At 40.1% G+C, this 24,754-nt stretch overlaps 1 protein-coding gene across 1 annotated transcript in view; it reads left to right on the forward strand.

Annotated features, from left to right (window-relative positions):
* The window catches only part of sema5bb (sema domain, seven thrombospondin repeats (type 1 and type 1-like), transmembrane domain (TM) and short cytoplasmic domain, (semaphorin) 5Bb), a 94,579-nt gene that overhangs the window by 27,692 nt on the left and 42,133 nt on the right, over positions 1 to 24,754 (forward strand). Inside the window, exons 3-5 of the mRNA XM_036569743.1 lie at positions 17,372 to 17,590; positions 20,055 to 20,154; positions 20,882 to 20,927. Of these exons, the coding sequence (XP_036425636.1) occupies positions 17,413 to 17,590; positions 20,055 to 20,154; positions 20,882 to 20,927 (324 nt within the window). The 5' untranslated portion in view covers positions 17,372 to 17,412. The remainder of the gene's footprint in view (positions 1 to 17,371; positions 17,591 to 20,054; positions 20,155 to 20,881; positions 20,928 to 24,754) is intronic.

Here is a 24,754-nt window from a genome sequence, read left to right on the forward strand (position 1 = left end):
CTTTTTGACCGAATAATCAGGAAAAGCTTTTCAATCAGGCACAACTAAATCTAATCTTTTGTGCCAAAATACTGACATAAATCTTACCTGCTCTGCTTTTCTCTCTGTTCTTATTCAAAATGAAAATTAAAAAATTAATTTGAGACAAGAACTACACGCCCGTTGTGTGATTTTGCATCATACATTCAAGCTAGTTACATAGCATAAGCTTCACAATCTCCTTTTTACTTAGAAATGACTCCGATATTATTGTATCAAATACAGTTACAAATACTGTTACATGCTGCTAACATAACTAATGCATTTGATTTGTGGTCTAATATGAGTTTTGATAAGGACAGAAATGAAAAGCCTTAAAATAATTTACTCTACCTGCTCTGTTAAACCTAGACATGCAAACGTTTGTGTGTCTGTGCTGTTAAATACTGAGAATCGTCCAAAGGAAAGATGCTCTGTGGGAAGTGTAGTTTCTGTACATTGTTCTGTGGACACCCACAGCTTATTTGTCCGATTTGCAAATTTTCTTCCTTTTTATCTTGTTTTTTTTCTCAGTGAGGTTCTTCTTGACAGCTACACATCCTTTCAGACCCATAGCGCTGAGTCGTCTTCTCACAGTGGAAGGATGGACAGAAACACCTGTGAATGTTTTCAGATCTGATCAGCTTGATTTTCTCCTCTCTCTCAAAGATGAAAGCTTTAAGTGCTGTTTATCTGATGGGGCAGTTTTGATGTCTAACATTTTCTCTGAATCTTATTTTTTTAATTTCACTTTCAGAAACTCCTGTTTTTTCACTTGTTCTACTTTGACCTTGTCGTTCTTTACACAAGTGGATTATTTCATATCTAATCTCCTCAGAAACACCTCCTGAAAACTGAGTAACTCGTACTCGGCTGCTTTGACTGTAAATGAAAGAATTAAAGGTGGTCTCTGACTTTCACACAGGACTGCACCTCTGCATAAAAAAGCCATAAATAATCTGTTCTTCTTTGTGGTGCAGAGTGTCCAGCCAGGGACGGATGAGTGGGGAATAAAGGAGGAGAGTGTGAGAGCAGATGAGTGGAATGGAAATAGAGGGAGGAGAGTGGAGATAAAGATTCGTTTTGTTTGTACTGCTGTTTAAGATTCTGTCTGGTCTCCTGTCTCGACTTTGGCAGATGACCACTCAATGACCAATAGCGCTCCAAATTAAACAGTTTCATTCACGTGCTGAGAGAGAGAGAGAGAGAGAGAGAGAGAGAGATTGAGAGAGAGAGAGAGAGAGAAAGAGAGGGAAAGAGTGAAAAACAGAAGGACTACAGAGAGAGGGTGGGGATGTAGATGGACACTAAGTGAGGGAAGAGAGAGAGAGAGACAGTGAGTGAGGAGAGAGATAGAGAGTTAGGGAATAGAAAGAGAGAAGGGAGAGAAAATAAGGGAAGGAGGAGAGAAACAGAGGTAGAAAAAGTGAGGGAAGAGCGAGGAAAAGAGAGAGACAGTGAGGGAGTAGAGAGCAATACTGAGAGTGAAGGAAAAGAGAGGAAGATTGACAGAGCAGAGAGGGAAAAGGGAGAGAGAGTAAATGAGGAAAGAGACAGAGTGAAAGAGAAGAGAGAGGAAGAATGGAGAGAGTGAGGGAGAAGAGAGAGAGAAGGGAGAGATAGACAATGAAGGAGGAGAGAGAAGGGAGAGAGACAGCGAGGAAGTAAAGAGAGAGAGTGAGGAAGGAATAAGAGAGACAGAGAGGGAGGAGAGAGGAAAGAGAGAGTGAAGGAAGAAAGAAAGGAGAGAAAATGCAGGAGCAGAGACCAAGTACGGAAAGAGTGAGAGAAAGAGAGAGAGAGAGGGAGGGGAGAGAGAGGGAGGAGAGGAGGAGTGACAGTCTCCTTTTCCACAAAGGAAACGGTAAAAGAAACACTTTCAGACTGAAAGGCAGCGTTTGATGAAATGAACTGAATGCAGTGAGAGTGCAGACTGAATGCAGCGCTAACCGGCTGTGTGTGTGTATGTGTGAGTGTGAGTGTGTGTGAGTGCGTATGTGTGTGTGTGAGTGTGTATGTGTGTGTGTGAGTGTGTATGTGTGTGTGTGAGTGTGTGTGAGTGCGTATGTGTGTGTGTGAGTGTGTATGTGTGTGTGTGAGTGTGTATGTGTGTGTGTGAGTGTGTGTGAGTGTGTGTGAGTGTGTATGTGTGTGTGTGAGTGTGTGTGAGTGTGTGTGAGTGTGTGTGTGTGTGTGTGAGTGTGTGTGAGTGTGTGTGAGTGTGTATGTGTGTGTGTGAGTGTGTGTGAGTGTGTAGATCAGGGGCTCACTTGTAAACGTGGTTTTAGCTACTCGAGAAATATATATGAGTTTTCTGTAAGAGTCTCACTATTTTTGCCCCCCTCTTTCTCTCCCCCTTCTCTCTCTCTCTCTCGTTGCACCCTCTCCCTCTCCCACTTATCTCTCTCTCTCTCTGTTCTCTCTGTTCTCTCTGTTCTCTCTCTCTCTCTCTTTGCACCCTCTCTCTCCCCCTTCTCTCTCTCTCTCTCTCTTTGCCCCCTCTCTCTCTTTCTTTGCCCCCTCTCTCTCTCTCTCTGTCTCTCTCTCTCTCTCTCTCTCTCTCTCTGTTCTCTCTCTCTCTCTCTCTTTGCCCCCCCCCTCTCTCTCTCTGTCTCTCTCTCTCTCTCTGTCTCTCTCTCTCTCTCTCTCTCTCTCTGTTCTCTCTCTCTCTCTCTCTTTGCCCCCCCCCCTCTCTCTCTCTGTCTCTCTCTCTCTCTCTCTCTCTCTCTCTCTTTCTGTTCTCTCTCTCTCTCTCTTTGCCCCCTCTCTGTCTCTCTCTCTTTGCTCTCTCTCTCTCAGTCTGTCAGTCTGAATGGTAATGGAGTTCATTGAGCCCCTGTATTTTGAATCTGTTGTTTTGCGACCCTTTTTTGTTCAGGCTGGAATTTGGGAGTTTGGGGCCTGCAGGGGGCCACAGGGGGGTCAAAGAAGGTAGTTTTTCAGGAATGTTTTTCTCCAGACTGATACACTGTTATTTTAAAGGGTAGCTTGGCACATTTTTTCATCAGCCAAGACCTGTTTGGTCTGAAGTTTGCTTCTTTAGTTTTGCACTGGAACTACGAGGTTAATGTAGCTAACAAGTAATGAAAGATTATATCCTGCCAATCAGCATCGCTACAGCTGTTTACCTTAATCATCACACGCTTGCTTTAAAGTTTAAACCATGTTGTTAAGTAGCGTCTAGTAGACGTGCTTATGTGGTTTCTGACACTATGAAATACTTTTAGCTATAAAAATGGACAAAAAGTTAATCATATAGCTAAAAACAGTAATAGATCTGCAACAAATAGTCTGCAAAGTACATCAGCCATCAACATTGATTATGAAAAACAGCTGACATCATTTACTTATAAACAAAAAAAAAAACACTCTATAATGTTACTAAGGTGGAAAGGTTCATATCAGGACTCATTGTTGTTCTAATATTGTGGTATACTGTATGCAGATATGACTTTAATTATAAAAATATAATGTATTCAAGTCCATTTTATTATTGTAAGAACCAAGAATAGACCTAATCCTATAAATCCAGTTAAAAAAGAGTTGGGACAGCTGGTAAAATACGAAACAGAAAGCAGTGATTTGCAAATTCACACTGACCTTAGTTAAAATGAAAACAGTGTAAAGAACAGATATTTCATTTCTACCTTGCGAACCTCATCATTTTTGTAAATATATGCTCATTATAAATTTTGGACCTGTAACATGTTCCAACAAAAGTGGGAGCAGGAGCAATTTAAGACAATAGATGTTGCGAAATGTTCCAAAAGACATCTTAAAGAGGTCATGCAATCATGCTTGGGTATAAAAGGAGTATTCAGGGAGGGCCGAGTCCTTTATGAGTGAGGATAAGTCAAGGCTCACCACCAAAATGCATCAACAGTTTAAGAATAAAGGACCCAAAAAAGTTTTTGCAATGATTTTAAGTATGACACCGTCTTATTTAGATGGCACCGCATAAAAACTGATATGCTTTTGAAATGAAAATAACCACATGGGCTTCGTAGTACTTCGGAAAACCCTTGTCAATTAACACCATCGGTTGCTGCATTCACAAATGCAAGTTAAGACTCTGTTACACAGAATGGAAAACAAATATCAACAACATGCAAAAACTCTGCCAACTTCTCTGGGCTAACGCTCAACTGAGATGGATGGACACAAAATGGATTTTTGTGTTGTGGTCTGATAAAGTCACCCTTTCAAATCGGTTTTGGGATTAATGGATGTTGTGTTCTACAGGCCAAACAGGAAAGTTCAATTTCTAGTTCATTTTCATGAAGTTAATTTTCATTTATTTTAGGTTTTATCAACTTCAAGCACGTATGTAAAATGTGTAAGTTACCCAGTGGCACTTACAGATCTGTGAAGCACCATTAATGCTAAAGGGTACATACGCATTTTGGAGCAACATATGCTGCCTTCTAAATGATGTCTTTTTCGGGATCTCCCTGCTTGTTGTAGTAAGACAGTGCCAAGCCACATTCTGCATATGTTACAAAAGCGTGGTTTTATAGTAAAAGAGTGCTTGTGCTAGACTGGCCTGCCTGTCTCCCAGTAAAAAAATGAGGCGCATTGTGAAGCATAATATACAACAGAGGATACCAAGGACTGGTGAGCAGCTGAAGTGTTACATCAAACAAAAATGGGAAAAATGTTCTTTTTTCACAACTACAACATTTGATGTCCTTGGTTCTCAAATGATTATTGAACATTGTTAGAAGAAAAGATGATGTAACACTAAACTTTTTTGGAACGTGCAGGCATCAAGTTTAGAATAAGCGCATATATACAAGAAACAGTTAAGTTAAATAGTTGTCTTTGTACTGTTTTCTATTGAATATAGGCCCAAAGAGCTTTACAGATCATCTGTTTTTTTTATTTATATTTTACCTACTGTCCCAGCTTTTTTTGGAATTGGGTTTGTAATAAATGCCCTATTAAATAATTACAGTGATGGTGTGATATTATTCAAACTCTTCATTCAGCCATTATTTTACTGTGTTACTAATGATAGAAGTTAGCAAACCAGGAAAGCTTTGCCAAGCCTGGGTGTAACACTGACACTAAAAATGCTGTGAAGCTTATGACTTCTTGATAAACATAGACTCTCAAAGCTAATTAAATCATTAGGATGTAAACAAAGTAATTCAGAGTGGTTTGATATGAAATGCATCATCCTCAAAACAGACATCTTAAGAGTTTAATGCCACTAAAATCTCCCCCACAGCGAGTTACTGGAAAAAAATACAGTCTTTACATCCTGATGCCTGACCCTTTTGAGATAAGGTTTGGGCATAAAAGTGTTTTTAAATAATAAAGAATAATAATAGTGTTTACCAGTTTTTCCATCATCACCATTACATAAAAATCTTAAAAGATGCATGTAATTAACTGGTGGTTTTGGACAGTAAATAAAATGTGTGTATGTCTGTGTGTGTGTTTGTATATGTGTGTGTGTGTGTGTGTGTGTGTGTGTGTGTGTGTGTGTGTGTGTGCGCGTGTGTGTGTGCGCGCGTAGTTTCTGATTTAATCTCTTGTTCTTTCTCTTTTGCAATTGTTCTGCATCGTCTGATCATCTGGAGCCGGTTGATGTCTGACGCTATACTACCTGGACTTTTTTCATCTCCTGATCATCTGCCTGAGTTCATCTTGATAGGTCTACTGCTAGCACACCTGCAGCTTATCACATCCCTCTCTCTCTCTCTCTCTCTCTCTCTCTCTCTCTCTCTTTCCCTCCCTCTCTCTGTCTCTCTCTCTCTGAAGTAAATTAACCGCAGCCGTTGTTGGAGTTTGTGGTCTCTTTGATGCCGTGGGCTCTGAGCTGTGCTGTGTGTGTAATTATCTGTTATGGATTGGCGTTTAGGCTGCTGTTTTCATCTGTTTCTGTAGGTAGCTTCTCTGAATCATGAGCTTAAAGCACTTCAGTAATAACCCCACAGGTCATGACTGGACCTGCTGCATTCCCCAACTCACTTTTTATCTCTTTCTCCATTTTGCTCTCCTCTCTCACTTTCATCCCTCTCGCTCACTATTTCTCAGACGTTGCTCAGCATTTTAAATGTTTTTCACTACCAGCTACTTCATTAGAAACCCCTCCCCTGTAGCTCCACCTTGCTGGTGGGCAGGTAGAGACTAGCTCATCTGTTGATGCACAGTTTGTATTATAATCCTCTGACCCTACATCATTGGTCAGTTTCAGACCACAGAGCCACTCTTGACTGCACGTTTTTGAGTGATGGTAATTGACATTGATGGTCAATGATGACTGGGGTAAAAGGGGGCTGACAAATTGTGCAACAACAGATGGGGTTCAGTCTGTAATTGTACACCTTTATGGTGGATCTGTAAGGTACAGTACTGTGCAAATGCCAGAGACCACCCTTCAATAATTTGTTTTCTAGTCAACACCACCGATATGTACAAGTTATTGATATTTGAGAAGATATAATAAGATAATCCACTTGCAGAAGAAACTGAAAAGTAAACGTTAGTGAAAAGCAGGAGTTTCCCAAACTGGTCCTTAAAAGTTGTTTAAAGAAAGAGAGAAAATGAGTCTCCTAGCAACCACCTGGAAGACCTGGTAGACCCCAAAACTGCCCCATCAGATAAACAGCACTTAAAGCTTTCATCTCTGAGAGAGAGGAGAAAATCAAGCTGCTTCAGATCTGAAAACATCCACAGGTGTTTCTGTCCATCCTTCCACTGTGAGAAGACGACTCAGCGCTGTGGGTCTGAAAGGATGTGTAGCTGATCAAGAAGAACCTCACTGAGAAAAGGAGACGGACACAAAAGAAGAACATTTGTAAAGAAGCTGCTGATGTTCTCAGAAAAACTGAATAGCCATCCCAGAGTCCAAACCTCAGCATCACTGAATGTGATTAACTTGGATTGTGAGAAGCAGAAAATGCAACTTCTAAGACTGAACTTCGGAAGCTGGAAAAATATCTCTGCAGATTTTCTTGAAAAACTGAAAGCAAGTATCCCAAAAAGAATGGACGCTGAAGTAATGGTCCACCAGTAAATACTCAAAATATATATATATATATATATATATATATATATATATAGTTGTGGCGAACCCAAACATTGCTACTGTAAACCCTCCCACTCCCTCTCATAGCAGACGTATTGTGCTCGAGTTGAACTTTGACCCCCGTCTGATCACTTGGCTTTTAAGGAACAGTGGGGGCCCAGGCACCCCATGTAGGAACTGGCGGTTCAGCCCATAATCCTGTATAAAAGGCTCTAAATCCTCTTCTCTGGATTAGAGGTTGTCAGGCCTGAAGCCCATTTACTGCTCTCAACTCCATCACGCTGAAAAGAGTAACCCAGGGGGTCAGAGCGCCCCCACAGGCAGGGCAGAGGACCAACAAGGCCTGTTTAAGACCTTTACACATCAACCTAGACACTAATAAATGACACGAAAATGTTAAATATTTAGAAAGATAACAGTTTTTTTGGGCCAAAGCTGTGCATATAAGTCACAACATGATTATTCCAGAATTTCCCAGTAAAAATGGTTTTTAAAATGGAAAAAAGAAAGCATGACTAAATATCTAGAGCTGACCCTATGTAAGGATGGGAAACATGATATTTATTGTTTTCATGATAAATTGTGTCACAATATGTCAGTTTGAGTATATCATGAACATAATTAGTACTAATCACCGACGCACTACACATTTTATTAGAAAGAGAGTAGAATTATTGCTGTTTAATTGGACTTATAGCAGCACAGCATATAAAATGTTAAATATAAATAATGTTATTCTTTGTTTTTGATAGTGTTTTTTTATGTGGCACTTCTGGTTCTTTTTTCTCTGTTCCAACTTATCAGATGTCAGAAAAATAAATATTGTGGCAGATCATGTATTGTGAAAAGTTCTTGAAGTATCATGATATTATATTTTTGCATTTTGCATAATTAGAAAAATTAGAACATGCTATTTTTTAATGCTGGCTATAGCTCTGATTTATAAGGGGTAATGGGTTCTGTTGGATTTTACATGCTAAGTGCCAAATTGGCTATGATAAATTTGCTGTGCAAAAGGAAAAAAATGAATGAAGATTACTGCATAAAAAGTGCAAAATGCAGAAAATCCACAGGTGGTATAAGAAACCCACAGAAAAAGCTTCAGAGCTGTTAGTGCTGGTGGAGAGTGCAGTGCAGGAAATTGACAGAGGAAATGTGTTAAGAAGTGCAGAGAAGTGGTGAAAAGTGTTCAGAATTAGGTTGGAGTTTAGAGACGAGATTAGGGGAGAGAAATGGAACAGAAAGGGTTCTTTTAGTTTGAACAGGGCAGAATAATGGACGGATGAGGAGGAGAGAGAAAGAGAAAAGTGATTAGGAAAGAGAGAATGACGTGATGAGGAAAGAGAGAATGAGAGAGAGAGAACAAGAACGAGGGTGGGTATCTGTATCAGGTCAGTCGGAGTGATAACTCAGTCTGTTCTCTCGTCTTTCAGGCAGGAGTGTGTGCAGCAGGTGGGAATGGGCTGCTGTTGAGGTGCGAATGAGTTTGAGCTTTTTGTCCACAACAACTTTTTCATTCTCTCTTTCTACAGTTAAAAGTTTGGAGCCACCCTCTCAGAGACCTTTCTGTTTTTGACTATTTTCCATATTTTAGAATAACACTGAAGACATCATTACTCTGAAATATCACACTTGTGTTATTGATTGCCCTCCCGACATTAAAGGAGCACTTGTGGGATGTTGATGTGTGTGTTACTCAGTGCTCTGCTGGACCCACCACATTATCATTTGTTTAAATCAATACAGCCATAACAATTTATATAAAAATACCAGATGTTTAAAATATCACAAATGTCCAGCGTATGGTTCTCCTTTAGCAGCTGTAGCCAGTCAGCAGCCTGTCCATGTTGCCCCCCCCACATATATTCAAACACGTACACACACACACACACACACACACACACACACACTCACAGCAGGCCATGTAGGAGGAGAACAGAGTGAAGGGCACAGCACCTCCACACTTTTACTCCCCGCAGGTTCACCCAACACAATATAAATGAGGGGTGAACAGAGTGAAGACACTGAAAATGGGTTATTTTATATGTTCTTCACAGAAAATGAGCAAAAGCCAAAATCTGAGGTTGAAATAATGATAAATCGCATCATTTTTTCTTTTGGTAAACATTGAAAATGGGTCCCACAGACCTGAACAACACACAAGGGTTAAAAATATTAAAAGTAAATGTGTAGCATGTTATTAGAAATTGTATTTATTTTGTATTTATTTTATTTTGTATGTTAACTCTATATTTATTTTGTATTTCAAACTGAAGATTCAGTGTTTTCTGTGACTCTAACTGTGTGTAGTTTTGACATTGTGACTCTTGGTAGTATAACAGATCCACAGAAGTGCAGCATTCAGAGCAGTTAGTGGAGAGTGCAGTGCAGGACATTGACAGAGGAAATGTGTTAAGAAGTGTAAAAAAGTGGTGAAAAGTGTTCAGAATTAGGTTGGAGTTATAAGGTTGAGAGATAAGTTTACAAGAGAGAAAAGAAACTGAAAGGTTTTTTAGTTTGAACAGAGCAGAAAAGGCTAAGGATGAGGAGAGAGAGAGAGAGAGAGAGAGAGAGAGAGAGAGAGAGGGAGGGAGAGAAGTGATTAGGAAAGACAGTGATGTCTAACCGTAAACTGTAGAAGTTTAATTTCTGTATTTTGATAAGAATTTAGGATTTTTGCCAATATTCTGTGAAGCTTCTCTAACTTTGCAGCAGGAGGTGTGAAAGAATGGAGCGTGGACAGGTCAGCTCGGAGGTTCGGGGTGTTTTGGTGCAGAAAGAACTTTTCCTTCGTCGTAGAGAGAATAATAGTTTAATCTTCTTAATCATGCTGCTTTTCTTACATTGTGCTGTGGTGTTTTTGTCTGACTCTCACATGAACACTGTGTTCCACAGTTTACGTAACAGCTTGGATTCTTAGTCTTTCTTCTTTGAAGCTGAAGTTTGTTATTGTTTTTTTTCGAGGTTTTTCACGCAGGTGGAATGTGCTCTGCAAAGGCTGTGCTCGGTAACAGTGCAGCGTAAAGCACGTTCAGAGGTTTGAGGGAAGTGAAAAATTCCTGTGAAAACAGTTCAAAATGTTGACGTATTTAAACCTCACATTGCTGAAATTGCATTGACGTACGTACTTCAGACTCTTAGTGGGCTGAGATAGGACATTGTATTTATCTCTTTGTGGGGACCTGTCCTCCTCTGTCAGTGATAAGATGGGCATTTTGTGTTTGTGGGGACATTTGTCTACTCTCCATGAGGACAAATGCTTTCTCCACCAAAAGCCTTTATTGGGAAAGTAAGAGTTATTGAGAGGAAAAAGTTCATATTTTAAGGTTGGAACTGCATTCATGCACACCAGTACTCACTTGCTATCTTGCAGCATGTGTTTTGAATAGGCCTGTCGCAATTATTACATAAACGCCTGATCACAGTTATTTCCAGCTTCTGTTTTATTTTGTTTGGCTGTTTCATGAAGTTGAGACTCTTGGAAGTGGCTGAGTTGTAAGTGAGTTACACAGTGATTAACATGATGCAGCTCAAGCGCAATTTAGTTTCATGTAGATTTTAAGCAACTAATATTGCATGAAAGTTTAACTGTAAATCCAGCTGAACTTCTAAATCATAACACGTTTACATTTACAACACAGCGGTGGGAAACGTTATTTTATTTGAGCTCAAACTGTTTCTGTCATCAGTTTGTAGCTGCTAGGAAGTACAATAGCTAATCAGCTGCTTTCGCCGCTGTAGGGTCGTACTTCGTTGGATGAATACAGTAAAGAAAAGAAGACAATTAAATAGTGACTTTGAAAACACCGGCTGCTCTTTACACTGTGTGAACATTTCACATGAAAGGACCAATAGAAATGGTCCAAACTCACATGGAATAAAATCTCATACATTTACTTACATTAAGAACGTCTAATAATAAATGTACCATTTTGGAGACATTTTGTTATGACAGTGATGATTTGTTCTGCGAGAATTTGGCTCCATGTCAGATCTCTTTGATGACCCCTGATCTACAGTATGTGTGTGTTCTTTCTGTCATCCATCCATGTCCTCATTCATTCGTTCTCTTTTTCTCCTCTCTTCGTTTCCCTCCGTAGCGAATTGGCCGGATAAAGCCCCCCGTCCCACCCAGACGTTGCATTGTTTAGAGCTGAACTCCTTCCAGAGCATTTATCAGTGCCATCTTCTCCTTTCACCACTCTAACTCTCCCCCGCTCTCTCTTTTCCTCCCTCTTCTCCCTCATCCTCCCATCTCCTTCCCTCTGGACGAGGCTGAAAGGAGCAGTGTGAATGGGGTGTGTGTCTGTGCACTGAGGCGTTCAGGGTGTTAGGGGTCTTAGAGGTGTTAAGAGGGATTCAGGGTATTTGGTCCACTTTCAGCTTTACACTGAATTAGACATACTGAGGAGGAGAGTGTGTGGAGAAAAGAGCAGCAGCAGGACGGGGTGTAGAGTGTGTGTTGTGTGTGTGTTGTGTGTGTGTGTGCGTGTTTCTTTTTGGTTATTGAGTTTAGGGTTAACTTTTGAAAGTTCTTTTTACATGTACATTCATACATAAATATGGTATATATTATTATTATTATATATTCACTGCTGCACGAAAGTTTGTGGATTTGCACATAAATGTGACCATAAATATGATCAGATCTTCCTTTAACTCATAACAATAAATAAAGAGAACCCACTTTAACAAATAACACAAAAAGGTATACATTTTTTCATTCAGTTGTTGAGGACTCCCTCGGCTCTGTTATGGTGGTGAGGCGTTTTCATGCAGGAATGCCACATCTTAGGTTCTGCCTCAACATTTCTGCTGGATTCTGCTGAAGTCACTTCAAAATGCAACATTTCTTCTGCTTCAAACATTCTTTGTAGACTAAGTGGTGTTTTTAGAGTCATTGTTTTTCTGCAGGACCCACATTCTGTTAAGGTTCAGTTTATGGATGGATGCCTGAAAATTCTCCTGTAAAATTTCTTGATACTATCCAAAATTCATAGCTTCATCAAATGATGGCAATCTGTCCTGATCTAATAGCCACAAAACAGCTCCAAACTGTGATACTGCCACCACCATGTTTCAAATTTGGGATGAGGTTCTCATGCTGAAATGTAAGGTTCGGTTTGTTCCAAACATAACATTTCACATTTGAGCCATAAAAATCTATTTTTTGCCTTTTCTGTCAACAAGACATTATTTAATTAGTCTTTTGGCTCATCCAGGTTATCTTTAGGAAAGTTCAAACAGGCAGAAATGTGGGTGGTAATGACCAGACTTTGATGGTGAAGACTCAGGGGCAGACTTCGCCACACTCACACCTGATTGTCATCCAACTGACTGAACTTCCTGACCCTAATTATTATCACCTGTGCCAAACGGAGAATTCTTAAGGTTCACATACTTTTGCCAACAAAGACATTTAATGTTGGATCACTTGGTTCCATAAATGGATGAAAACAATATGATGATGAATTCACAAAATTTCAAGCAGCACTGTAGGCACTTGTGTATAGTACTATACAAAAGTCAGAGACCAGTTATTATTATTTATTTAATATAAATAGTATAAATATAAATAGTAATTTTTCAACATCAGGAAAAAACAAACAAACATACAAAAGCATATTTTTAAAAAAACTTTTAATTTCCATGCTTTTCGACAGTCTTGCTTTATAGTTTTTCAAAGATTTCTGCAGGGATGTTTTTCCACACCTCCAAATTTCAGTCTTACAAGTTTTCTTCTTCTCACCGTCCATGTAACAAACCCGTACATGTTCAGTGATGTTGAGGTCTCCACTCTTCTGAGAACACCAGCAGCTTCTTTCTTTGATTGTTTTAGTTTATTTCCTTCTCCCAGTTTTGGTGTCTGCCAGGTCTTATATGTCCAGTTACGCCGCTGTTCGACAGTGAATGTTGATTAGCTACAGAAACGGAGCTGTAAAATGTCCTTTCTCCCAAACGGAGGATGAAGCTATTAGAATTATATCAGAGCAGACGTCCTGATTATACTGAGTGAAGCTGACCTAAGAATCACAAAGTCCTGGATCTAATACAACACCTCAATACAGAATCAAACACAACCCCACAATACAGAATCTAACACAACCCCACAATACAGAATCTAACACAACCCCACAATACAGAATCTAACACAACCCCACAATACAGAATCTAACACAACCCCACAATACAGAATCAAACACAACACCACAATACAGAATCTAACACAACCCCACAATACAGAATCAAACACAACCCCACAATACAGAATCTAACACAACCCCTCAATACAGAATTAAACACAACACCACAATACAGAATTAAACACAACACCACAATACAGAATCAAACACAACACCTCAATACAGAATCAAACACAACCCCACAATACAGAATCTAACACAACACCTCAATACAGAATCAAACACAACACCTCAATACAGAATTAAACACAACACCACAATACAGAATCTAACACAACCCCTCAGTACAGAATCTAACACAACCCCTCAATACAGAATCAAACACAACCCCTCAATACAAAATCTAACACAACCCCTCAATACAGAATCAAACACAACCCCTCAATACAGAATCTAACACAACCCCTCAATACAGAATCAAACACAACCCCTCAATACAGAATCAAACACAACCCCTCAATACAAAATCTAACACAACCCCTCAATACAGAATCTAACACAACCCCTCAATACAGAATCAAACACAACACCACAATACAGAATCAAACACAACCCCTCAATACAGAATCTAACACAACCCTTCAATACAGAATCAAACACAACCCCACAATACAGAATCAAACACAACACCACAATACAGAATCAAACACAACACCACAATACAGAATCTAACACAACCCCTCAATACAGAATCAAACACAACACCACAATACAGAATCAAACACAACCCCTCAATACAGAATCTAACACAACACCACAATACAGAATCAAACACAACACCACAATACAGAATCTAACACAACCCCTCAATACAGAATCAAACACAACACCACAATACAGAATCAAACACAACACCACAATACAGAATCTAACACAACCCCTCAATACAGAATCAAACACAACACCACAATACAGAATCAAACACAACCCCTCAATACAGAATCTAACACAACACCACAATACAGAATCAAACACAACCCCTCAATACAGAATCAAACACAACACCACAATACAGAATCAAACACAACCCCACAATACAGAATCTAACACAACCCCACAATACAGAATCTAACACAACACCACAATACAGAATCTAACACAACCCCTCAATAAAGAATCAAACACAACCCCTCAATACAGAATCAAACACAACCCCACAATACAGAATCTAACACAACCCCACAATACAGAATCTAATACAACCCCTCAATACAAAATCAAACACAACACCACAATACAGAATCAAACACAACCCCTCAATACAGAATCAAACACAACCCCTCAATACAGAATCAAACACAACACCACAATACAGAATCTAACACAACACCTCAATACAGAATCAAACACAACACCACAATACAGAATCTAACACAACCCCTCAATACAAAATCAAACACAACACCACAATACAGAATCAAACACAACCCCTCAATACAGAATCTAACACAACACCACAATACAGAATCAAACACAACCCCTCAATACAGAATCAAACACAACCCCTCAATACAGAATCTAACACAACACCACAATACAGAATCAAACACAACCCCTCAATACAGAATCTAACACAACACCACAATACAGAATCAAACACAACCCCTCAATACAGAATCAAACACAACCCCTCAATACAGAATCTAACACAACACCTCAATACAGAATCTAACACAACACCACAATACAGAATCAAACACAACACCTCAATACAGAATCTAACACAACCCCTCAATACAGAATCTAACACAACCCCTCAATACAGAATCAAACACAACCCCTCAATACAGAATCAAACACAACCCCTCAATACAGAATCTAACACAACACCACAATACAGAATCAAACACAACCCCTCAATACAGAATCTAACACAACACCACAATACAGAATCAAACACAACCCCACAATACAGAATCAAACACAACACCACAATACAGAATCTAACACAACCCCTCAATACAGAATCTAACACAACACCTCAATACAGAATCTAACACAACCCCTCAATACAGAATCTAACACAACACCACAATACAGAATCAAACACAACACCACAATACAGAATCTAACACAACACCTCAATACAGAATCTAACACAACACCACAATACAGAATCTAACACAACCCCTCAATACAGAATCAAACACAACCCCTCAATACAAAATCAAACACAACCCCTCAATACAGAATCAAACATGAACCCTCTTTCAAAATTACTTAGATCTTCTTTTGCCATCTTGCTTCAAAATCGAAGTCAGCCGGATCTGCTTAGAGCCGGGAGCACGATAGGATGTTAATTGCTTAATTGTACCCCACAGCGTCTGTCTGGAAGCATCTTTCCTCGTTATGTTTCTCATTTGTTGAGGTTTTTCTTTTTTTCTTTAACCTGTCTGTATATGTGACTCCACATTCTGACGCTGTATAAATAACAGTGTGTGTGTGTGTTACCAGGTTCCTGCTGTGCTGTCACCACCAACTGGGATCATCAGCCTTTAGCTAAAAGCACTGTGGCCTGAGCTCTACAGAGAGCTATTGATTTCCACAACAGCTGTGCTATATATTGTACACTTAATAAATTCACTGCCTGTAATTGAATAAACTTTGTTTGGATAAGAGTTGTTGGCTTTAATGAAAAGCCACATTAGTTTCGTGTCTCTGCATGGCTGCTCTTTACAGCATTACTGTTTGTTTGTTTGTTCGTTTCCTGGATGTTGCTAAGGGTCTTACTAGAGCTACATTTGTACCTAGTTTGGCAAAGACTTGTTTGGTCTCTGCAGTTTACATCTTTATTTTTTGATTGGAGCTACAAAGGACAAAGTAGTTAACAAGGAACCGAAGATTATACTTCACCAGTCAGTTTTGTGTAACCTACATACCTGCATAGACTTGGTTATGTGGTTTTACTGTATGACATAATTTTACAGGGATGTTTTAAGTGGGAAGTGCTTCAATTCGTAGCAGGATATCCGTCCTGAAAACAGTGGCGTCTAAATGGTAGATGTCCTTTTTCCTTTGTCCTTTGAATTGTTTTTCGAGACACAGCAAGACACAGCAGTACACAGATAACCAACATAGCAACCACAGCTGATGCACTCCTCGCTGTCTTGGTTCTCTCATGCTGGACGAACTTTATCAAATGAGCCGAGCATCAACCAGTCAGATAGTTGATATAAGGCATTATAATGTTTGTCAAGCTATACATGCACATCTACAGCTGGAGATGGTTGTATTGGTTGAAGAAAGTGGATGAAAGTGGGAGAGCTCAGAATTTTCCGTCAGTCTGTCTTTGCATTGCTTCAGCAGTCTCTGCAGTTTGGCCAGATATCTGGCAGTTAGAATTTGGTAAATGAATGAATGAAATTATGAATGAATGAATGAAATAATGAATGAATGAATGAAATAATGAATGAATGAATGGTACTAAGCTAATAACTTGTTGAAGTGGATGGTTTTGATCGGTCTGGCGATGATGCTGTCAGTGAGAATGTGAAGCTGGTCAGTGCAGAGTGTGTGTGACCAAGAGGTGATGTTGCCCAGACAACTCAGTGCTACTCAGATGTGAGGACAGTGCGTCATAGGGCCCCCCAGGGCCTTCAGAGGAAATGTCAGTAAATTTAAGCTAATTTTTATTTCATATAATCTTCACATTAGTTGCAGTTAAACTCTGTGAGTATTGTAGTAATACTTTTATTTTATTGTTAAATTTTGCTTGGAAACAAAAGGGTTAAAATCTTGAATTGGCCAGTGGAAATAGGTCCTTCACAATTTAGTAGTAGAGATAGGAAATTTGGACAGAAGGCCTTACATATAATTAGGAAGTGAGAGTGGAATGTTTTCAATTTAAAATGCGTGGTGCTAATTTAGTGAGAGGAATGTCACTCTAGGCCTTCTAGCTCTGATATGACAGTTCACCACTGCAGTGCACACACACACACACACACACACACACACACACACACACACACACACAGACAGACAGACAGTTATAAAAGCTCTAGAAAATCTCTAGCAAGAATAAAAGTGACTTCCAGGCGATTTAAATAACAAATAAAGAGTTCTCAGAGTTTGTGTTGCTGCCTAACTGTAACTTTTCCTCTCTTTTCTCCTCCAGCTGTGTGTTGTCCACCGTGTTGAGGTGAGGGTGTGGTTGCCATGGTAACCATGCCTGCTTTGCCCCTGCGTTCTCCTGGCCCCTTAATCTTCCTCCTCCTCTCCCTGCCGCTCATTATGTCTCAGAATCCTCCCCTCTCCATGACCTCGGACCCCGACCCACTGCCCTCCCGCTCCAAACAGTGCAGCAGGAAAGAGCATCCAGTTACATCCCACTCAGGTCAGACAGAGAAACGCTACATGCCCCCCCCCTTTCTCTCTCTCTCTCTCTCTCTCTCTCTCTCTTCCTGTGTTCCCCCATTCTGAGAGCAAGTTCAGTCATATAAAAACATTTCTGCACATTTTAACACACAATTACTGTTTATATGACTTTAACACATAATAAATAACTAAACAATTGCAGAAAAATCACAGTTTTCATATTTGTTTGTTCTCTGTAAAGATGTTAAAGTTCTAAAATGAAATATTACACATATATTAGACTGTAGAGAATGTGTACATTATTGAGGAGTTTTGTTCCAGTCTGCATTATAGACTGTTTTGAAGATTTTTCTTTTTTTTCTTTATATATGTTGTTGGGCTTCACATGTACAAGAAATATCAGCACTATATTATGATTATAACCACCTTTATTAGAAAAATAACAATGTGTTTTCCATTATATGTCAGTTGTTATTCTTTTCAAAAACTCTTTATATCCAAAACTGTTCCAAATGGATATGCAGCATTTTGAAATTAAACTCCTCATTTTCACCTAGAAAACAAACAAAACGTGTAATCTGACTGGGGTGCCCAAACTTTTGTACCTGACTGTATATGATATCAGTACAGCCTTAGTAAATAAACCTACCATAGACGTTTATTAACATCCAATCAGCTGATCTAAAGTGAAATATTATGCTGAGGTCAGTCGTTCTATAAGCACTCCGACTCAACATTTAGAAATAATTAATAACCTGATTCACCAAACTTTGAAAATTCTAAAAAAATATGTGATTTAAGCAAAACTCCATGAAGTGTCCAGACAGGCCCTGAGTGGATCGGTGTACAGTGAGTTAAACCCACATGAAAGTTATAATTGGACCTCGGGAAAAATAATGTAGGGCCCTTAAACTTAAACTGAGGCTGAATATCTTTGAGGATGTACAGATAAACTGCTGTGCTCTCATATCAGTGTTCAAACAGAAGCTCAGTCTCTTCCTCCCTGTGTCCATCTCTGTCTTTCATTTGAATCCCTTTATTACCTTGCATTGCCAGCTGAGCTCCAGCCGTGTCCAGTCTGTTCTCTGTGAATCTGTCTGGGTCTGACTGAGGCCAGAACAGCTGCTGGACAGACGTTGGAGTTTAAATAGCTGGACACTGTGTCCATCTGGACTGGACAAGTGTGAACAGTAGGCCAGTGCTGTATTGTAGGCGCCTTCTGGACTTTTCACCCAGAGTTCTGTCCGCACAGCAGGAACAGCTGCAGTAAAGTGTGGTGTTGAGTCTCATTGAGACAGGATCGGTTTTGGGGAGACGGGCTAAAGTAATTATTTCAGAGAATCTCTGTGATTTCCATCCTAATTTTTAGTGTCAGTAACGTCACACTCCTGCATATGATTGTTTTTTACTACTATAAAATGAACTGTAGAAATAACCCCAGAATACATCGGTCCTGAGGGAACTGACATTATAAATAAATATTCTAGCATTATAAACAAATACTCCATCATATCCTGTGGGTAAGGAGTTTTTCTTCAGCATTGACTCGAGGAAATATGTATTTTTATGCTTTGTGCTCCAAAACAAGCCCAAGTAAAGCTCCCATATTAGCATCGGTCATATTTCAGCTTCACACCTCCTCTGCGCCGCTGCCTCACACAGAAATCTAGGCTTTGTTTACAACAGAGGGGGTTAACTCTGGTGCTGGACGGCTGGTGTAACTCTGCTGCTGGTGACCATCACTGTTTGCTGATTTCTACTCAAACACACCCACTGAACCTGCCAATTAACAGATGAGTTGAGTCAGGAATGCATTACAAGCCCCATATTTTACTTTGTTCTTGCATTTTATTCTTTTGCTAATATCTACTTATGATTTCTGTGTATGCAAAAAAAAATGATTGGCTGCCCTGATTGATCAGGACTCATTCTGAAAGCAGTGAAACACTCCTTATAACCTCAATATGAATCGATGAGGCTGAGCTGTTCATATATAGATTGTGTAGATTCTGTATTGTTGTTGTTGTTATTATTATTATTGTTGTTGCTGTTGTTTACATAAACATTTCATGGTAAAGACAAAGATATTTTCAGGGGAGGAAGGAAGGGAGGCACAAAAGAAGGAAGGAAGGGAGGGAATCCCATACTTTATAAATCTATATTGTTTGAGAAATGTCAGAAGGTTTTCAGTTAGGATGTTTTTACACTCCTGGATTTATGATTCCTTTAATGAACACAAGTTCACTGAAAGCTCTGTAAGAAAATCAGGCTGACAGACTGATGTTTCCTCTGTGTGGTGCTGGATTCGTCTCCAGGCTTTTCTCCACACAAAGAGCTACTGTTCGTTTGATGTTGTGCTAAAAGTGTTTAAAGTGTCAAATATCATTTTGTTAAACAGATTCTCTTCTTTGTTCTCTCCTCTCTGTTCTCTTCCCTTTCCTTTTTGTTTTCTATCTCTCCTTTCTCTCTCTCTCTCTCTGTAGCTCTGAGTCCCTGGCTCTCGTCCTTTTCGATATCCGGAGTGAGTGATTACTCTCAGCTCACTGTGGACCTCAGCAGAAACCAGCTGATAGTCGGGGCCAGGTAACTCACTCACACACACACACACACACACACACACACACACACACCGTCCATCTTCACACATTTCAACAGGAAGGAAAATCTCAAAGTGCTCTCCTTAAAACAGCCTCCTAACACAAAGAGATCAGACTGAAAGAAAAGAGGAGTGTTAGCTTCAGTCGGCTGCTGCTCAGATTATTCCTCTGAAAAAACAGCCCATGTTAACCCTCGTCTTCATCTGCAGCTGAGCTCTCATCCCTCCTTCATCCCTCCCTCATCCCTCCTTCATCTCTCCTTTATCTCTCCTCTATCTTATGTCTCATTCTGTCTGGTGCTATTTGTTTCTCCATTACGTCTGCTGAGCCATAAAAGAACAATATTTGAACAATAAAATTTTCCTCTGGGCTGTTACTGACACACATACATGCACACACATTTATCTCTTTTTCATCTTTCTCTCTGTATCTCTGTCTGTTTCTCACTCTCACTCTCTCTCTCCCTGTCTCTCTCTCTCTCCCTCTCTCTCTCTCTCTGTATCTCTCTGTCTCTCACTCTCTCTCTCCCTGTCTCTCTCTCTCCCTCTCTCTCTCTCTCTCTCTCTCTCTCTCTGTACCTCTCTCTGTCTCTCTCTCTCTCTCTCCCTCTCTCTCTCTCTCTCTCTCTCTCCCTCCCTCCCCTTATCTCTGTCTCTCTGTCTCTCTGTTTGCCGTCTCTCACACTTTTACTATCTCTCTCTGTCTCTCTGTAGAAACTATCTCTTCAGGCTGAGTTTGGCTGATCTCTCTCTGCTGCAGGTGAGCTGAATAATGTTCACACACACCATTTCATCTAATGCCAGATACACAAACACACACACACACTCACACACACACACACACACACACACACACACACACACACTCACACACACACACACACACACACTCTCTGTCTCTCTTTAAGAGTCTTCACCTGTTCAAGCCTGCTCACACACACACAGATACACACTTCAAACTCACAGCTGGACAGGCATCTGCTGTGACTGTGTGTGCATGTGTGTGTGTGTGCATGTGTGTGTGTGTGTGTGTGTGTGTGTGCGTGCCAGTTCAGTGGTGTAGATCAGACAGACTGGAGTGTGTCAGCCTGATGTTCTTCATCATCCTCATTTTTCTGAGTTTGCTGCTCAGAATCACAATCACTGATTATTCACCTCGTACAGTTTTACACGGATGTTTTTGTTGGTGGTTTCAGCAAAAATAGACAAAAGGCTCTTTTTACAAGAAATGGAAATACATCAACTACAGGCAGAGCAAACTTTGCTGTTGCCATATGGAGAGTTATTAAACTCAGAAGTATGGGTGTTCATATCACTTCAGCTCACCATGCAAAGGTGTGTCACTTCATCTTTAGCAAAGTTGCCAAAATTGAATTTTGAAGATGTGTCTAGAACTGTCAGAGAACCAAACACGCAACAGAGCAAAGTCTGAACAAAGAACACATTCTGCGTGGAACAGTTCTTTCACATCTGCTGGAGTAGCTAATATCTACAGAGTAGAGGGTTATAATCATGAACATGATGGACGTGTAAAAATAATTCTAACTGAAAAGCCAGATTAGCCAGGTTAGCTGGAGGTGCTGACGTTCATTTTTGCTATCAGGAAAGTAGAAAGGGAAAAGATAAACATGCACTCACACTAATGGGGGGTGCTGTGTCGTGCTGTGTCTTCATGGTCTGTAGTGCCATTGTGGACGTTTTCCACAACCATCTACTCACCACTGAGCACCTGCACTAAAGCGTCTGGGAACAGCAACAACTTAGAAAACGCAAAACTGCCTTCAGTGTAAAATTAAACACCAGTCGTGAAATAGTGACACAAAGGTACCACCCCTTTATTCCTTCCTCCCCCTAATCTCACAAACCTCTTTCCTCTGCTCATTGTCAGCTGAGATGCCATCGAAACTGAAGTGAGGCTGTTTTTGTCCTGAGCTCAAACACTTGGGTAAATTGTAGAAGCTCTGCTCAGCCTTCGTTGTTATTGGTGCTGTTTTAGCAGAAGCAGCGTGACCCTGTATCAAGAGCTTCTAGCAGAAAACATGTGGAAATGTGAAAAAGGCCTTTATCACTGCAGAAATTAAACAGATGTTCAGTGAATAGTGTGTAGATACATATATGCACATGTCAGTGTGAGTAGTATGTGCAGGCATTATTAAGATCAGTGATATTTGCAATAATTAATATGTAGTGGTCTTGATGTTGTTCATCATCCTCTTGGTGTCTGTGACACAGCATCGTTATGAAGTGTGGAACCGGCTCACAGGAGAGCTGGACAAGCTCAAGTACAGCCTCCACACGGCGGAGTTAGTTTAAGAGAGCTTCAGAGCTTCACTTGGTGGGTCTTTAATAAGTATAACCTCATTTACTGTTGATTTTGATTGGTTCGAGTCTAGAACACAGACAAAAATACCACCACGGTAAAAAGATACCAGTGCATTAATTCTGATTGATGTATGTGTTGATGTATTGATGTATAGGGTTTATTTAATGTGCTGCATGTGCAATTTTGTGAATCTGGCCTGGTCTCTTTAATTCAGGCTGGATTTGTCACAGATTAAAATTGTTCTTCTTTTTCCCTCCAACATCGACTCCAGCGTTTTCTGCCAATACCCATCAATACTGAAATGCCATCTCTAACAAAAAAAACAAACCGTGATACGTCACTATCTGCTATGCAGAGAACCACCAACTTGCTGCTGTGTTAAGTTTTAAAGTACGGTGGGAAAATATTGTACTGGACTGTTAATTATGGCTGTTGTGTGAAGTGTGTTTGTGTTGTAAAGGACTTTCTCTCTCTCCCTCTCCCTCTCCCTCTCCCTCCCCCCCCCTCCCTCTCCCTCTCCCTCTCCCTCTCCCCCCCTCTCTCTCCCTCTCCCTCTCCCTCTCCCTCTCCCTCCCTCTCTCTCCCTCTCCCTCTCCCTCCCCCCCTCTCTCCCTCTCCCTCTCCCTCCCTCTCTCTCTCTCTCTCTCTCTCCCTCTCCCTCTCCCTCCCTCCCTCTCTCTCTCTCTCTCTCTCTCTCTCTCTCTCTCTCTCTCTCTCTCTCTTTCTGTCAAATCAAATCAGTCAAATCAAATATGCTTTATTGGCATGACAGGATATAAGACCTATGTTGCCAAAGCTGTAAATACATCTTAAATTGAATTATTATTAAAATATAAATGAATAGGAGAAAGAAAATAGAAAATAAATAGAAAACAAATAGAAACAAAAATAAATATTGTAGTACATATAAGCATAGAATGAGTATGGACATGCCAAATGTAATAAAATACAATAAAATAAAATTAAAATTCTACCATTACCACTATTAATAATAATAATAATAATAATAATAATAATAATAATAATTAAAAACTAAATAAATTAATAAAACAAACAAGGTATATATGGAAAATAATGTAATACATTTTGAACATCAGGAATTAGAAATATTAATTACATAACTGAAGATGTGCTGTGTTACATTTTCTTCTCTGGTCTTGTGGCAGTTCTGAATAAACTGTCCGGCTAAACTTATTGTTTCTACATTTTCTCCCAGTAAAATCTTCATTTTCTCTGAGTCGGTCAGTTTGGGGAAGGAGGGGGTTTTATTAGTAATTTTGGGCAGAAAAGCATCTCTGATGGTTTTGTATTTTGAGCATGAAAGAAGGAAGTGATTCTCAGTTTTTATCTCTCCTGTCCCTCTCTCTTTTTCTCTCTCTCTCTTTCCCTCTCCCTCTCTCTGTCTCTCTCTCTCTTTCTCTCTCTCTCTGTCCTTCTCTCTTTTTCTCTCTCTCTCTCTCTCCCTCTCCCTCTCTCTCTGAAGTCTGAACTTCTCAACAGTGTGTCAGAATGTGAGTGATTTAGAGTGACGTCCACACATCCACACACTGACTGTGCTCACTGACTAAGGCATACACTGCATGGTTTTAGCCTAATTTTACCCCCTTTGCCCCTTCTGCCAAATTTCCACAATCAGACTCAGTATTCCAGGTCGGGATCTTGGAAGTGATTACAAGCTCTATGATCTAGAGGTGTGAGAGGGAAACGAGTCAGTCTTTACTCTCCTTGAGATCAGACGCCTTCTGATATGTTCAAACATGTTTTTTACAACTAAAAACGTTCCTGGCGTGTCAGTTGGTCAGAAACATAACCGAGCAAGTTATACAAGCAGCAGGTAATGTCAGCGCTAGACAAGTGAAGAGGAGGTGAGGAGACTTGCTGCATCAGCAGGTAGAGGAGCTGTTCACTTAACACAGGCAAATAAGAGCTCTTACTGTTTAAAGTAGATCCAGACATCAAGACAGTTGCTTTACAGTTTCCTCCAGTTACCAGCCTGTAATTAATGTCTCCTGCTTTTGCTGTAGAATAGAAAGAGATCTGTGTTTCCCAACAACATTTTCATCCCTAGTTTTTTCTGCTCTGCATCATGTGTGCAGGGTAGCGTTCACAGGCCTGGTCCAGTTTCAGCTTCACTGTGTCACTTGATGCTGGAGAGATTTGGGATTTTAAGCGCTTATTCAGAGCTAAAACTCGCGTGTGACCTTCTCTCTGTCTAAACTGAGTCAGAGGGAGATGGTCTCTGTTTCAGAAATCTGTCGGGACTT

This window comes from Colossoma macropomum, unplaced genomic scaffold, assembly GCF_904425465.1.
Source record: "Colossoma macropomum unplaced genomic scaffold, Colossoma_macropomum, whole genome shotgun sequence".
In the NCBI taxonomy this organism is placed as follows: Eukaryota; Metazoa; Chordata; class Actinopteri; order Characiformes; family Serrasalmidae; genus Colossoma; species Colossoma macropomum.